The 17586-nt window shown below is 56.3% G+C and overlaps 1 protein-coding gene across 2 annotated transcripts in view; it reads left to right on the top strand.

The window, feature by feature from the left end:
• The window catches only part of INPP5A (inositol polyphosphate-5-phosphatase A), a 36348-nt gene that overhangs the window by 3502 nt on the left and 15260 nt on the right, over positions 1 to 17586 (top strand). For both annotated transcript variants that reach the window (XM_061556233.1, XM_061556234.1), the window contains exons 2-4: positions 2128 to 2169; positions 7641 to 7741; positions 8092 to 8179. In XM_061556233.1, coding sequence (XP_061412217.1) covers positions 2128 to 2169; positions 7641 to 7741; positions 8092 to 8179 — 231 coding nt within the window. The remainder of the gene's footprint in view (positions 1 to 2127; positions 2170 to 7640; positions 7742 to 8091; positions 8180 to 17586) is intronic.

Raw genomic sequence — 17586 nt, 5'->3', positions numbered from 1 at the left:
GTCTCCCCGTGTGAAATCTCATTTCTCGAACTGCCTCTGTGTCCACTTGCCAGCGCTCTCAATTCTCCCTGCTTCTCGCACCTTCCCTAATTATCTCCGTGTCTCCCTGCCTGTCTCCTAGACTGCATTTGGTCTCCCTGGGTTGCCAAGGTCCCATCAGAGTTCCCATCTGCCCGTGCAGCTGCGGCTCTGGAGGGTGGGGCCCACCACTGGCTGCATGGTTCATTGTGCATTTTGTGGGTGGCCTGTAAGGTCATTTGGCAGGCTCCATGCATCATGATCAGCAGCCGTGATCGATCCACTGCTGAATGAAGGCCTCCCTAAGCCGTCGCTATTTTTCACGGTCCTGCACCGTAACGATCCGTCTGGCACCTGCGCACGAGCTGACGTCATTGCTCCCATCCCGGCGATCGATTTTCCTTTCACGAGCATTCCCTCCTTTGCGCTCCCACTCCATCGTTAGTCTCGACCACCGACCGTCGTCTCTCTTGTCGACGTGTCTAGCCCACGCCCGCTAACATTTCTCAACTAATCTAAATATGACATCTCTAATTTGCGTATGCCATCTAATCTGCAGTTTCCTCTTCCTGTATCTCAGTGCAATTCCAGGCACGCATCTCAGCATTCTACTTTGCGCACCTATTATATTTTGGTCGCATTTGTTTTGGCAGTGTCCAAATACCTGAAAAGCTTGTGTCACAGCAGCTGATCTCAAACTGACAAAAAAACAATTTTAATATTGAAATATCCCCTCGCACCGCCAGGACTCCTGGAGAGTCGTAATGTTGTTTCATGAGGCGGGGAAGTCGATCGACGCTGTTCGTCTTCACGTCGAGGCTGGTTCAGGGAGCGAGCGAGTCACGGCTTAAGGTGTAGCCTGGTGATGAATACCCAAATCGCTCCCGGGGGGAATGAACGAAGCGCGGGGTAGCGTTACCGTGTCGTCTGGGGATTTTGAGACCGGTGAGCGCAGTAGCGGGGTGGTGAGTGAGCGTGGTGAGTGGCTCACACGGGGTGGTGAGCGAGCGTGGTGAGTGGCTCACACGGGGTGGTGAGCGAGCGAGCGAGCTGGAGTAACTTGAGCGCAGAGCCTCTGGCGTCAGCAGCGCTTAACAGGAGAGGCCATTCACTTTCGCCGCAAACGTCACCGCCATGTCGCTGTTTCTACCCTGCTTAGGCCTTAATTGGTGTTGGGGGACCAAGAGGGGAGTCATTAGAGCACGGACGTCTTGCTAATTAGACGAGGCGTGCGCATTAAGTAGAGCTGGGATTCGGCGTGAACAATTAAGATCCAGGCAACGGCAGTCGATAGTGAGGAGTGAGAGAGCCGCGTGGTGCCACGGCCACGTGGTGCCACGGCCGCGTGGTGCCACGGCCGTGTGGTGCCACGGCTGTGTGGTACCACGGCTGTGTGGTGCAACATCCGCCCGGTGTGATGACTGTGTGGTGACTGTTGTGTTGTGTGACAGCCACGTGTTGTGATGCCTCCGAGTGAGGGCAGCGCAGTGTGAAAGCTGTGTGTTCTCACGACTCTTGGTGCGGCTGTTCTTCCTGTTGTGACGGCTGTGTTGTGTCGCAGTGGTGTGACATTATGGCAGCACGGTGTGACGGCTGTGTGTTCTCACGACTCTTGGTGCGGCTGTTCTCTGTTGTGACGGCTGTGTTGTGTCGCAGTGGTGTGACATTACGGCAGCACGGTGTGACAGCTGTGTTGTGTCATGGCGGCGGTGTGACGGGATGTTTCCCGTTGGGGTGTGACAGCTTTGCGGTGTGACAACTACCTGATATAACTGCTGCTGAGCGAGAACGGATGTGGCGTCACGCTATGGTAACGAGAGCTTGATGGTATGACGGCTGTGCGCTGCGGCGACTGTTGTGTGACGCCGACCGCTCCCGCGCCGCTTTCGCTGGCGATGACATTCGCGGTAAAATCGAAGCTGCGGCGCCATTCCTGTCGATCGATCTCGCTGGCGCCATTCGGCGAGGTGTTGTCATCGAACCGGTACAGCCCCGGTTAGTGCCACCGCTCGCAACGACACAAACGTCCCGGGGCAATCATTCCCTGCACTGTTGTTGCTGCCATGCTGGTCTCAGTCTAAGCATTGTTTTGGTGTGTTTTTTTTGCAGACCGAACATTTGCAGAAAAACTGGCTCCAGGAGTTTTACAAGGTGGGTGACATGGAAGTGTGTGTTGTGTGTTGTTGCGTGTTGGTGTCATTTGTGTTTTTGCTCGGTGCTTCCGCGTCGCTGCTGCTGTTGTTGACATTGGTGGCCAGCGTGCTTCTCGTCGTCCACCCCATCCTTCACCACAACTCGACTGCTGCAACTCTCTCCTCTACGGTCTCCCCTCCAATCCCTCACCTCCACACACTCCTCACCTCCGCACGTCGCTGGTCTCCTCGCATCTTCAAACTCTCCGCACCCGCGAACGGGCACATGTGACACTACGACTCCGACCCCAGCCCTGGCTCCCGATCCAATCCTGGATCAATTCCGACATCACACTCACTGTCTACATGATCCCCCATGGACTCCCCCTGGCTAGCCGATCTCCCCTTTCGTCTCACTTTACTCCCCTCTACCGCCCTCTCCTACCTCTCTCCTCTCAATTCACTCTCTCGCCTGTCATCTCACTCTGCTTCCCGCCACACACACTCCTACCTCTCCCCTCTCGTCTCACTTTCTGTGGAAGCCCCCATTCAACCTTCATTCGGTGGGAAGTCGCTCATTTTCCTCTGCTGCCCCCATGGTCTGTCACTCCCTTCTCCCAGCTGTCCGAGCTGTCGACTCCATGTCCCTCTACAAGTCTAGGCTCAAAGCCTTTGACCGTCTTATTATACAAAACACAAACATATATAACACACACATTAGGGGTGTAAATACGTACCAATTCACTCCCATGATGACTCAATTAATTCCTGCTCGTGATTCAAATGAAGAATCGATAGTTTATTTTACTATTATCAACTCAGACAATTGACCAACGGGTGTCAGACTATGCTCGGACGACCCCCCGCAACGACCCACATGGCACGCAGAGGCCACCGCGCCTCAACAGCCAGACAAGACACAAATGGCTGCGAGTTTACATTGAACGCACGCAATTGGCTCCCCCGTAAGCCAATTCTATGTCACCCGCGGTGCCAGAGTCTCTAAGCGGCAATTGGCATCGACGTAAAATCAATGCCCGAGAGCGGGATCAGATCACCGCACCCTTTCGAACAAAACTCCCCGCGGAAGCGCCCTGCGCCACGCTGCGTTTAGATCCCAGTCACCCACTATCGTGTCGCCTGCGGCTGGCTCCCCACCCCCTCCCACCCCCTGCGTTTGTGATCTTGGGTAAAACGCGGGCACGTGCCTCGTCGTGTCGCCCATTTCAATTTTGACGGATTCCACGCGGCGCACCGCCGCTGGCCCGTCGTGCGCTGTCCGTCACAGGTCGCCCGAGATCCCAGCCCCCGGGCTCGGGAGCTTGGCTACGATTGGTCAGCCGCTTCGAGCTCAAGGCTTCCCCGTTCCTTCGTCCCGCAGGCCTGGCCGAGCCCGTGTGATCACCCCCGTGATTTATAAAAGCAGCGTCTGCCCTGGCTGAGTGTTGTGATGTAATTTTCACCCCAGTAATAAGAATAACAGCAATGGCATTCGGGATGAGGGATTGCGCAGTGGTTCGTGCGCACTGCACTATGAACCTCATGACGAGTTTTGAGTTCCAGCCAAGGCAAACATCAGTATGTATGTATGTAGGATGGTGAACTTATTTCGCACCAGAGCCAACCGTGCTAACCGTGACGAGAGATGTCGGAACCGGTTGTGTGCGCCCCGCCCTTCGCCAGCCAGCGTGGAGAAGTATAGTCGGCCAATCCCCGTTACTGTCAGGGCACGTGGAGGCCTTCATCCAGCATTGCACAAATGGGTGTAAGTGGATTGACACTGTTCATTGTATTTATGCAGGAGAGTCTCACTGAGTCTCGAAGGATCCTTTTTTTAGACGGGCCCTGCTATATTGGGATGTTTGGCCAATTCCTTTTTAAATAAGGAGCGCTCTGCTTCTTCCTCGTGGCATTATTCCCAGTCGTGTGGGCTCAGCTGCCTTCCTGCTCCTCCTCCAAAACCGCCATGGGCCATTGCCCCCCACATCCACTCCACAGTCCTGCACGTCCTCGTCTCACCACAGTGGAACCACCTCTGTCTATGGGCCTCACTCTCGGCCTCCGCCCACGCCCTGGTGCTTCCGTCGGCACGGCCTGCAATGCGACGGCTGGGGGGTCACCAGAGCGTGACGCTAGATCAAACGGTCCAATGAATAATATTGGTCTGTTAAACTGTTGCTAGTTTCATCTTGCCATATGAGAGAAGAGCTGGTAAGAAACTGGATTACACGCCAGTGATAGGGTCGCAAAGATGGGTTCACGACGCCGATTTATTATCATGCCTTCTCTTAGCTACTTGGTAGCCCAGAGCATTGGTGAGTTTAGCAAATCTTCCTTGTGATCCGCCAACCCTGGCCTCCGCAGCGCTCGATCACAGGTGCACGCTCGAGCTGTACAAACGTAGGTCCCGAGTGCGTGCATGCGCGTGTGTGCATGGGTTGTGTTGTCACAGTGTAAGAATTATAATTTTTATATGTTGCATTTGTTTACCCCGGAAAGTGTCACTGAGTCTCACGAGGGTTCTGCCAAGTTATCCCCTCTCTTTGTGCACTTTTGAGTTCCACTCCCGACCACAGCCAGCCATCCAAACTGCTGCTGGGCCTCCCTTTAGACCAACTCGGCGTTAAATTAGGAGCTGATTCCATACGTGAATGTTAGCACAAGGGGGACAGAGGGCTCTGCTGGCATTCATTGGTGCATGCGAAACAGCACTTTCCGCAACATCCTATACAGGCTTCACGGGGGATCTTTGTCTTTCTGTATATGTGTGTTTGTGGCGGCATTATTGCATTGGTTAGCACGCTGCGCTATGAAACTGGTGACCCGAGTTCATGACAGTGACGATTATCTGAACGAGTCTAGGGGCTCTTTGAGGTCGACTTAGTCTCAGTTGAGTACTGCACCTGGTGCGATTGGTAAACATTGCCACTGGGGAGACAAAGACGGCCGGGCATGGGGATGGTCACCCGCCCCCTCATGTGCCATAAGCGATCGCTAACAGCTCTTGCCCCAACAGCTTGTTAAGGCTATATGGGGGATATGTATGTGTGTGTGTGCGCGCACGCATGTAAGCGCGTGTGCAAATGTACTCGTGTGTGAATGCTCGTCGGGGAGGGGCAGGACACGGAGCGCCGCTTCCTGGCGCCGTGCTCGTGGGAAGGATGCTCACGCGGGAAAACAATTGCGCTGCGCTATTTATAGACTCGTCTCTCGTTAGCGAGGCCCCCCGCCGTGCTTCGTCGCGCCTCCGTGCCCCGCTCATAGCCCTCCGCACCCCCCCCCCCCCCCCCCGTTAATGGAAGACGTTACTCAGAAGGAGAAAAAAAACGACGTTGAACGTCGCTTTTGTCTCGAAGCTGCGCACCTGGGACGCCCCACTGCATTTATGGCTTTGTAAAATGAGAGAAAACAGCAGTAAAGTTACGGCCGATCGCGTCATTATGGCACGTAAATATTAAGAAAGCTCAACTGTGGTGGCATCGCTCGAGTGCTACGGTGGAGAACTGAGATGCTGGGACACCGTAGAGACGCTGGGAGTCACTGGGAGACGTTGGGAGACACTCCGTTTCTCGCTCTGTCCCACGCACTGCCTCAACTCGGACCCACAGGAACCGCCTTCGCCCATGGCTGGGCTTGGGGGGGGGGGTGGAGTTTGGGGGGTGGAGGCGGTGGAGAGGGATGGAGGGGGAGGGAGGCTAGTGGGGGGCCCTCTCTCCGGAGTGAGCGCCGCCCTGCTGCGCCACGCGCCATGCGGGACGTTGCGGTGCTTCACCTTATTTATTGTAACGCGTCGGGTTTTGTAAACGGGCGCTCCGCGGTGTTTGTGTCGTCTCAATGGACGCTCATCCGCAGGTGCTGACCTCTCCCGCCCATTGTTTGAGGTTCGCGCCTTTGGGTCGGTCCGGGGGCCGCGGAGAGAAGAAGCCGCTCGCTTGCCCGGTCCCCGTGCGTACGAGCTTGCTCCTGAGCACGGCCCAGCTATTAATAGCATTAATTGCCTGCGCTCTGTAGGAATGCGCCCAGTGTGAACTAGTCTGGCCTCTGGCCCCTATAAGGAGAGTCCTGCCCACTCGCTCCCCTGCGGAAAGTCAAATATTTGTCCTGGAGCAGACCCTGCCATTGCCAGGGCTGGGGGCCCCATCTTATCAGCGATTGGCGTTCACGGTGAATGGCTTGAATTGTGGACCCGCCGTGCGTGCCTACGTGCATCAGGTGGCCTTTTAGAGTCTCGCGGTTTTGTCGTGTCCGCATCCCCTTACACAGGACACGTCTGTCTTGTGTCTCCCGCGGACACTTGCCCAACCCATCTGCACAACCACCCCGTTTCTTCTGGACGTCTTCCTCTTTTGCCTCCTTCTGACTCCGCAAACATTCGCCTGCGTCTCGCAGACACCACAGCCATCCACCCCGTGTCTTCTGGAGACACATCCACGCTTTGTCTTACTCAGACAGTCTCCCCCCCGAGCCATACATTTACCCCGTCCTCCCGAAGACACTAGACATCTCCATCCTGCGTGTACTGGACCCTTGTCCCCACGCTGTGTGCCCACCCCGTGTCTCCCCAGCCACCGCACACATTAACCCTGTTGCTTCTGCACACTTGTACACCCGGTGTGTCCATGCTGCATCTCCCCACACACCAGACACGCCCACCCTTTGTCCTGACACACGCCCCAACCCAGTGTGTCCACCATGTCTCTAGCCAGACACCTTACGCACGTCAACCGCCTATGTCCTCTGGACGTACCACGCACCATGTTGTTCCTCCACACCGTGCCTTCTGGACGCTTGCGTCCAGCCTGCGCCTCCCCTTAGGCCAGCAACGTCCGCCCCTCCTGTGTACACGCCGACCCAATACGTTGTGCGCGCTGTCTCCTGGACACGAGCCAAGGTGGCTTTACCGCTCACCTGTGATACGACAGCCCCGTGCCGCTCACGAGCAAACACAGCATCGCTCGGTGATAAAATGTGTTTTTCTGCTGAGAGATCCTGCCGGGAACTAAATCTCTCGCCCGCACCAATGTCCTCTTTTGGACATCGCCCGCAAGCCTCCTTTCACTTTCTCGTCGTGTCTCAATTACTCATCGGTGCCTTTCCAAAACATTCCCGCTGCAATCCAAACCTAAACCCCGCTAATTGCATCGCTGCATTAAATCAGTCGCTTTCTCTTATAGGTGTGTGTGCATGTGCACGCACGTGTATGCGTTTAACGAGCGCCGTTGAAAGATGATTACACAAAACGGCGCGTTGCCTTGTGAAGCTTATTCTGTGCGTGGTGCCAAGGGCCTCTTGCCACAGGGGGGCGAGAGGAATTAACCAACAACCCTGCTGCATCTGCATATGTTCCTCACACGTCCCTGCTGCATCTGCATATGTCTCTCACACGTCCCTGCTGTGTCTGCACACATCCCCCATAGCCCTGCTGCATCTTCATACGTCTCATGTCCCTGCTGCGTGTACACTCTGCTCACGATCTTGCCGCGTTCACAGACGGTGCACAGCCAGGGGCCCCAGCTGGTGGCCGTGCACTGCCAGGAGGTCGGGGGGAAGAACTACGAGGAGTCGATGGCGAACGTCGAGATGTTCGTCAAGTGAGTGAGCACGTTGCTCGCAAGGCCGTGACGCGTGGTTGTGCACTGCTACGACCCACACGGTCCACACGGCCCACACGGCCCACACGGCCCACACGGTCCACTTGGTCCACACTACCTCTAACCACGCAGTCCACACGACCCACACGGTCCATGTGGGTCAGCAAACATCAGGACTAGGGGAGACAAAGTTGGGGGGGCGGCTGGCCGGGCAGTTGTTGCTGGCCACACCGCCCTCTCATGTGCCATATTGTGCCGGCCTTTGTAGGTTTTCAATAACTGCACTTGCCCCAACAGTCTGTTTGGTTACACAAGGGGAGCTGGGGTGCCTTTGTCTTTGTGTGTCCCAGGGAGCTGCTGTCCAGCGAGGAGATGCGGGAGTTCAACCGCGCGCGGGTCTACCTCGATGAGAACTACAAGTCCAAGGAACACTTCACGGTGAGCCAGACCCTCCGAGCCGTGAGCCAGACCCACTTGAGCCGTGAACCACATCTGCGTAGCCATGAGCCATACCTTCCTACCGAGCCGTGAGCCATAGCGAGCCTGTGAACCACACCTACTGAGCCTTGAACCACACCTATTGAGCAATGAGCCGCACCCACCAGCGACACCCACCAGCTCCCGCAGTTATTCCCGAGGTGACAGGTGGTGGTGGTGGTTGTGGGTTTTGTACGTGCACCCTTACCTGCTCCCACACGAAGCTAGACAATTTACATAAGCGAACGACAATACTTCTTACAGCTGATGGCAAATAAAAATCCTTGACCTAAGAATTCATATGAATGAAAAAAAAGTACTAACGTCTACCAATAGATGGCGCTAGTACGTTACATCTAAAGGATATTAAAGGGTGTTAATGCTTTCCCGGTGACTGTTGGCCATGGCTCTCTGGTTCTGGATCGTGGAGCCCATTGAGATCCACCAGGATGATGGACCACAGCGCCTGCTGGATAAGGCGCCACTGATCTGCACGGTCGCAACATAATATGGGCAATGTCTGTCGCCGTGCACGCTTAGCGCATACCTAGTCAAACGCTTCATGAAAGGCGCTATATAGGCTATGGATATTATCATTATAGCCGCCCACCCCAGCGCAATTGGAAACATTTGTTTCGGCGATTTGTTTTAAGAATGTGATGTTTAATCTTGGTGGCGGTGGCCATGCTGCCGCCGCCACACGTGCTTTCTGCCCGTGATCCGGCACTGTGGAGGCAGCAGCGAGGGTTGGTGGATCACCGCACGGATGTTGTGAAACTGCCAGTGGGCGTCGAGGGGGAGCCGTAACCCTGGCTCACCAGGAGAAGGCAGTACAACAAAGTGTAGACTAATCTCCATCTGTTCCATCTCTATGGGATAGTGTTGCTGCCCCCCCCCCCCCTCTCGCATGTGTGATGCTCAGGTTTCCTGCCACACGTTAATTGGCTGAAAACATCTTCGCTATGTAGAGGACCGCAGAGCTTGGGCAGCGATTGGCGCCGGCTCGCCGCTGCCTTCCTGCTCGTCTGTGGTTCCTGAGCGATTGCGAGATATGCAATATTTGTCTTCTCGTTTTGTGTTGTCTCGGTAGCTCGATTAGCCTGAACGTAGCTTGGAGCACACCGGTAACGTCCAGCGCATAGCTTCCGTGAACCCCACGTGAGTCGGGAACATTCCAAGGTGGAATCACGAACTGTTGTTAGACACCCGCGACGCGATTTGATGCGTGGTCGTGGCGGCGTAAGAATCGGTGTTAGCTTCGGTGAATCGCTGCACGCAACGACCCACACGGTCGCCCTCAACGCGCGGTTCACCTCGCGGCCGCTAGGGAGCAGACTTTCCTAGCTTCACAAACTCTCCATCCTGTTAGCAGCAGTAACGGCAACAGCTGTATCATCAACAGCTTCTGCATCATCAGCAGCAGTAGCAGCGACAGCAGCAACTTTGAGATCATCGTTCTTATCATCAACACCAATATTGTCATCATCAGCGGCATCAATATCCGCAGCGTCATCATTGCCACCATCATCCCATTTATCCTCTCCATCGTAATCAGCAACGATAGCAGCATGTTTCCTTGATTGTCATTGTCACCATCAGCTGCAGGAGCCCATTCAGCTCCATCATTAGCAGATCATCAATCAGCATATAGGCGCAGCATGTTGAGCATTATATTTTTCATCATCATAATTTGTATCATAATCTTCCAACAGAAACAGCATGTTTAGCAGCAGTATCATCATCATTCTCTTCAACGTCATCAGCGGTAGCATGGGATGAGAGGCACGGTGTAGGAGGATTAGACGGGACAGTTTAGTTAGGGTTAGGGCCAGAGCTTAGGGCGAGTGCAAGATCCGAGTTGATGAGTGAGGGTGACGGGGGTGTGGTGGCGGTGGTGGTGATGGCGGTGGTGGTGGCGGCAGGGAGAGAACACCTGTGTGCCGGGGCGGCAGAGCCAGGGAGATTTCCCCGAGAGATTCCCTCTCCCCCCACCGCCCCCCCCCCCCCCCAGATGGTTTTCCCCGATAGCGGCGCTCCGTGTCCACGGGGCAGGAAATGAGCGCCGTTGTTTCGCGATGGGTGGCTGACAGTGGTGATGGCCGCACGCGCGCCCTCAATCACCCGCCGGCCCTTTATTCTGCAGCTGCCCGTGACGCCGCGCTGCTTTAATAAAGTTAATGTTATTTTTGCAATATGTGGGGCACGTAAATTACCTGCGACAGCTTGGCACGCGAGAGGGAGGCGAGCAGTGGAAATTCTATAAAGCGGGGGCCGGGCAGCGGCCGTGCTAGGTTGGCACGGCGTGTGTGCTGTGCCCGTGTTTGTGTGTGAGGGATGGTGCGTGTTTGTGTGCTGGGTTGGCACAGCGTGTGTGCTGTGCCCGTGTTTGTGTGTTTGAGGGATGGTGCGTGTTTGTGTGCTGGGTGGCGCAGCGTGTGTGTTGTGCCCGTGTTTGTGTGTGTGAGGGATGGTGCGTGTTTGTGTGCTGGGTGGCGCAACGTGTGTGTGGTTGGGTGGCGTGCCGTGTGTTCTGTGCCCGTATTGTATGTGTGTGTCGAAAGGAGGGATGGTGCTTGTTTTTGTGGTGGTTGGCGCAGCGCGTGTGTGTGTGCTGGGTTTGTGTTTTGGGTGGCATATGTGCTGTGCCTTTATTGTGTGCTCTGTGTGTGTGGGAGGGAGGGAGAGAGGGATGGTGCTTGTGTGTGTGTGCTGGGTGTGTGTGCTGGGTGGCGTGGTGTGTGTGCTGGGTGACGTGGTGTGTGTGCTGGGTGACGTGGTGTGTGTGCTGGGTGACGTGGTGTGTGTGCTGGGTGGCGTGGTGTGTGTGCTGTGCCCGTATTGTGCTCTATGTGTGGGAGGGACTTGTGTGTGGAGCGGGAGCGTATTGGTTCACGCACTGCCCTACGGACCTAGTGACCCTATTTGCTCGGTAAGAGCACTTTCCTCGAGAGTCTGTTAAAGGCTATTTGGTGAATCTTTGTCTTTATGTGTTCTATGTATCCTGTCAGTATTGTCCTGGATGTGTTTGGCAGGGTCTGCGTGTTGGGGGTTGTGGGGAGCGGTAGTTTAGTGGTCAGCACCCTGCGATACGAACCAGGCAACCTGAGTTCGATTTCCGTTGAGCACCAGTGCTGAATATTTGAACTGGTCCTGGGCCTCCCCTAGGTCGACTCAACCTCAAATTAGTACCTGGTGTGGTGTGTAAACATCGCCACTGGGGGGCTGTGGTACAGACGCACCCACCACTCACAGGGGACATTCACGGAGCGTGAACTCTCTCCGATTACAACCAAAACCTACACGCAACAGTACACAGTGATGGAACAGGATTGGTTACGTTTCATGTTTCCTTTATGGCACCATGGGCTGATTTATTAAAATATTAAACGTTTGATGGAACAAGAGTGGACATAGATAAAACGGTGAGAGAAACGCAGGTACAGCTTACGATGGGCAGCACCAGCACATCTGATGAATGTGAACCCATCACATCCACACCGTCCTCCACTACTTCCTGACAGTTTTCGTTTCATGATGTCACCCATTTCAAGACAACATTAAACTGGCGTGAGGTGTGACTCGGGCTCGTGATTGATGTAGCGATGAAATCAGCCCGTGTGTCGGCACTCGATGGATTGCTAACCTCGTGAGAACGTGAGATGTGGCAATGACTGGGGCCTTCATCCAGCAGCGGATGGATCATGGCTGCTGACGATGATGGTAGTGTTGATCAGCCCCCCTGGTATCAGTGTCTTTTAGGGTAATTTTACAATCCGTGTCGTCTGTGATTGGCTGGATTTCATCTACTGTTACGATGTAATATACATTAAAAAAACACTTTCACGGAGTGTACTTGTTAATCCTGTTCTCGTAAAGGACGTGTACATTTCTATTTGCCGTGTCAATTTTCTTCACGAAATTTATCAAACAAAGAAAAAAATCACTTATTCAAACAAAACGGTGAATTGTAAACCCGGCATGAGCATACATCCAGGTACACTACAGACGACACCCCCTGTCACAACAGCAGATCCCACGTCTCCATTGTGCAGGAGGTAGCAGTGTGCCGGGGCTCCCGACTGCTGCTGTGACTGCTGCTCCTGCTTCTGTTTTTGCTGCTGCTGCTGTGATGACCACTGCTACTGTGGCTTCTGCAAACGCTTCTGCAGTTGCTGCTCCTGGTGCTGCTACAGCTTCTACAACTACTGCTGCTATGTCTGCTACTACTTGCTGCTTCTGCTGCTGCTAGTGCTGTAAATACTAAGGCCGCTATTGCGCCTGTTCCTGCGACCGTTGGTAACTACTGCCATGACTTGTGCTGCTACTGCTGTGACTGCTGCTGCTGTAGCTGATCTGGCAGCCGTCGCCGCTGATGATATCACCAGCAGTGGCGGCGTTGGCTGTCACCGGGCCAGGCGTCGTGAACTCTCGTGGGCGAGGGCGTCCAGGCGTCCGTGTTTGCGATTGAGGCATCACTCTCGCTTTTTTTGGAGGGTGGGGTGGGGGGGGTCCCGTGTGACTCACGCCACTTAGTATCACCCCGCGACCACCACCCACCCCCCACGATCACAAATCAGAGGCCAGCAGCAGCAGCAGCCGGCGCCGCTTCTGCACGGCTGCCGCGTCCATGTTTCGCCGTCGAGGTCCGGAGCCGGAGATTAAATGGGACCCGGGGCGAGGGGACCGCAGCGCCGCTCCCGCCGCGTTCCGCGCAGAGGTGACAAAATATCGATCCGCGCGTCACGGGATAAGCGCGTTTGGGATTCAATTTAATCTGCGGGATGGATGAGGGCGTCCGTGTTAATCAAAATTAAAACTATTGATCGCTGATCGCCGAGAGTGCCGGCCCGACAGATTGATACACGGCGTAATAAAGTTAGGGGTGAGCGGCGCGCGCACGTGCGCGCCTGCTGAGTAATGGAGTGTCGCCTCTAAGTTATCCTTCACCCCGCAGCCCCCATTGATTTGCTATTACTTAGCGCGGGCGCGACGCCTCGAGCCGTTGCCTTGCTTGCCGGCGGGCGGGCCCCGCCGTGTCTCGTTAGTGACCGTGATGATGGCGGCGGCGAGGATTTAATCCCGCCGCCGTTTACAGCTCGGGGCGCGTGGGGCCCTCCCGCCCGCCTTAAGCGTCGGGCGCAGTCTCTCGGCGCACCATGCGAGATGCTCACTCTCGGTGGCGGCGGCGATGGTGCTGTTGGGAGGGGGGGCGGCGGCTGAGCGTGCGGTGGTGTGTCCGTGCATGGCCGTCACATCGCTGTTCTCGTTGTTACAGTTGCCGCAAGCCGGGCAGAGCTTCTCCCAACCCCCCCCCCCCCCACAAACATCCTAGGCCCCGCCCCTCAGCGGGAAGGACGATGCCTTCCAAGGGTCGCGTACATTTGTCCTGGACTCGGGAGAGAGGGAGGGAGGCGCATCCCAGCGCGTTGCGCCGCACGGTGACCTTCACAAGACGAATGGTGGCAGCGCGTTGTCTCCTCGCGGTCTCCCTCGCTGTCCGCCGGGTTATTACCGTGGCGGTGGTGTTGAACGGGGTCCCGTGGTGATGAACGGGGTCCCGTGGTGTTGAACGGGGTCCCGTGGTGGAGACCGGTGGAAGGGCCCGGCGTCGATTTCAGCCGGTCTGCCAAGGGGCACGCGTGAACCCGCTCTCACTCGCATGCTCTTCCCTCCCCGGAAAGAGAGCGAGCGAGTGAGATCGAGCGAGAGCGAGGGAGAGAGAGGAGGGGCGCTTCATCAGGTTGCAATTTTTGCCCGGCGGGTTTGGCGTCGGCGGCACCGGCTTGCGGCAGCTTGGCCAGAGCCTCGACATTATCCATCCAATCCCCGCACATAATAGCGACGGAAAATTGAAATCGGCACGAGCGATGTGACCTGATTGCTCCCACCGTCGTTTTTATACAGTTTAACCCCATGGCGCATCATCCCCCACGTTTCGTCCGCCACAACGTCGGTCCGCTCTTCCGCTCGGTTCCCAACGTCTAGGAAAAACAAGTGCACGGCCCCCGCCCCCTCCCGTGTCGCAGTTTTGCGGTGGGCCCTGACTCCTCGAACCAGAGAGAAGTCGTGGGCCCTCTTTGCCGGGCGGACGGTACGACGCGAGCCCAGCGCCCCTTTCTCACGGCGTGGGTCACCGCGCACCGCCCGTTCCTACTCCCCGTGAATCGCCGCCGGCACAGCCGTCGGTGTCCACAGCGGCCCCGGTCGGGCGTTGGCTGGCCAAGCGTGACGGGGAAGCGTCACGCTCCTGCTCTTTGCGCCAGACCAGCGCCGGCCTCGTCGAGCCTGGGGGCCGCCGGGTTGCCGCGGGGCTGCTCCCGTGGAGGCGAACCAGAGTTGTCGTGATACCGCGCAGACCCAGAGGGTTAATAATGTAAGAGGATATTCGGGCTGGCGAGCCCTGACCCCCCCCCCCCTCGCCCCTGTTGGGAGCCCCGCACAATCAACCTGCACCTGAAATTATTATTGCAAAAAGCCCCCCGAGGATCGCTAGTGGAATTTTAATTCAGTACTGATTGATTTTTCTATTAACTTTTTAATGTAACCTCCCTCTCGGCGGACGTCGCATGCATGGACGCGGCAGGGAAGGGGCGAGGACCCCGCTGGGTCAAGCGCGGTGCCGATCGGGTCCGGCTCACTCGACCGGCTCACTCGCCCCCGGAGAGCGGAGGAGTCGAAAGAGTGGATGCTGGAATTGAGACTCATGGATAGGTTGGGGACTGTAGGATGGAATCCCCTGGAGTGAAGGCCCCTGGGGCATGGAGGTTCCCGGGAGTCGAGGCCCCTGGAGAGTTTTGGCTTCTGGACGATGGAAGCCACTGGGGTGTTTCGGCTCTTGAAGTGTGGAGGGCCCTGGGGAGCGTGGTGGCCTCTGGCAGCATGCAGGCGCCCGGAGGGGCGTCCCTAGCCAACACTTGGGCGTCACGGTGAGGCTTGGGGAAACGGGGAGCGAGATGAGAAAAAGAAGGAAAACGACTCGAAAATGAAAGCGGGGCAGAGCTTCATTTTCCGTTCCATCAGCCGGCGCCCGTCTCCTCGTGTGCCGTGACGGGGAAAGCCCCGCAAATTGAATTTTGAGCAAAGTCCAATCGAAGGAATTATTTTCTGTTTCACGAGCGGCCCGCTGCCTGTCCATGTGTGGCTTAGTGCGGATTCCCAGGAGGTGTCCCCCGGGTGCCCAGCCAGCGTGGCCAGCGACCCCCGCCCCCCCCACCGCCACCGCCATGCCCGGCGTAACCCCAACCGGTGCCGTTTGCAGAACGGCCGCGCGCCAACATGGCGGGTCGGTGAGCGCCGACGTTAATTTTGGGTGATCGCTCGTTAACTTCCCTGGTGGGGTGGGGAGGGGGGGACATTGGGGGCTGTAGGTGGGGGGGGGGGGGGGGGGCAGTGGGGGCACTTGTCATTTTTGTGGAGGCGGTATTCCGCAACCTGTCTGTGGTCCAGCGCTCTGGATCCAAGGGTTGGTGGATCACATCGTGAATCGCGGATATTCCAAACTTTGCTTGGGCTGCAATATGTTCACCGAGATGTGGCAGAAGAGCAAGTGGGATTGTGAACCCATCAGTGTGGGTCGTTGTCCCCTCGTAGGTGTGGTGCGATTTGTTGAGGTACTCCGGCGGTTCTTCCTCATGTAAACCACTCGTCACGTGGGAATCAAGAAACATTCCTCAGCGAGGATTTCAGTGAGGGGTCGGATAATCTTACACCTCTTGGTTGTCATCGCGAATACGTGATCTATCTACGGCTGGATGAAGGTTGCTTTCTGGTGGACGTTCCCTCCTTTGACCCGAACGTTGTCCCTCTGAGCTTCGTGTCTCGTCCAAGCCCACTTACATGTCTTCAAAATCAAGATGACGTGTTCTTCTTGCGTGTGTTATACCATCCATTTCCCTCTTTCAACCTCTCAAGGTAATTCCCAGCAAGCCCCTCTCCATGCTTCTTTGCGTACTTTATCAGCTTCTTATTTTTCCCAAGCCCTTTGTTGTTAGGGTCCACGTTTCCAATCCGTGTATCACAACCGGGATATATGTATACTCAGAGAGGAAACTCCTACTCACGCAATTAAAGATCTCGGACTCCTCCACTGAAGCCCACCGCGTGACCCCCCCCCCCCACCACCTCCTGTCAGTCACCTGTTAAGAACACGGAATTCCGTTGCCAAACCGCGGCAAAACCGGGGCGGGGGGAGGGAACGCATGGCACTCAGTACTAGGGGCCTGCCACTGGCATGTAAACTAACCGGGCGCTAATTTGTGCCAAAACACAGCGGAGCATTGATCCGCGTCGCGGCTTTGCGTGTAATGAAGGCGGTGGGGGGAACGCGTAGCGCGCACCCACGGTGGATGGCGAGGGTGGAGGGGGGCGGGCGGGCGAGAGGGAGGGAGGGCGAGGGGGGCGAGTGAGGGGGGGTGAGAGAAATGAAACGCGCGGGACGGTCGCGCTCGCGAGGGGGGCGATTACGCGCGGATTGACCGTCGCTCCGCGGGTGTCTCTCATCTCGTCGCGTGGGGTCAAGTTTCCGTTCTGGTATTTTATGACCATTTCTCCCTTATCAAGAAAGGTGGACAAATTATTTCTCTATGATTCGCAGCTTCTTGTCTATTGACACACTGCACCCAAGTGAAAGTCCACTGCATGTATTTTTTTTATATCCTTTAAAAATTCTCTGTTCATCAAATTTTCCCAATGCGCCCGTGCCCCTAGCAGGCCTGTGTCCTGAGTCGCAATCGTCATGTCAGCTTCGTTTCTTGCCTGTTCACACCGGGTCGAAGAAAGGTTCTAACCTCGAACACACTAAACAGCTCTTCTCTTATGGCTACCCACCTAGGGGTTGTGTGTCCGTGGGGCTCTCCCGCCCCCGCCAGTGTGAATCTTCGTTTACGGAAGAGGAAATTAAAACTTTTTTTTATAACATGACGGTCAAGCTTGCTGCCATAGCACCCCGGTGATGTCACCGTGTTGCGCGTCGCGGGTCCAGCGCATACGGGAGAGGACGGCAGTCGCTCGCGGTGCGCCACGCATCAATGCGTTGACTTGGACGGTTAAAAATCGGTTATTACACTCGTACCAAGAGGTACGCTCACCGGATATAGTCACAACCTGATTCCACGCTCACCGTAACACAGAACTCTGTCCTCGCGCAGGACATCCCACCGCACCTGCGTAGGTCTGTTACCTGGGGCGGCTGGGGGGACGAGGGGGCGGCCGTGTGAATGGGAGCTGCAGCGTCGCTAAACACGCGTGGGGGGTGCACCTATCAGGACACGAGGGGGGCTAGGGTCGCCTGGCGCTGTAGCAAGAGACCTGACACCTGCTGCTCACGCCGCGGCCAAGCCCGGCTTGCGGCACGCGTCGTAAAACCCCGG

Source organism: Lethenteron reissneri, chromosome 22, assembly GCF_015708825.2.
Source record: "Lethenteron reissneri isolate LAM-NWPU_2019-01 chromosome 22, ASM1570882v1, whole genome shotgun sequence".
Taxonomy (NCBI): Eukaryota; Metazoa; Chordata; class Hyperoartia; order Petromyzontiformes; family Petromyzontidae; genus Lethenteron; species Lethenteron reissneri.
The sequence above is the reverse complement of the archived record's forward strand: the minus strand, read 5'-3'. Positions and strand labels throughout refer to the sequence as shown.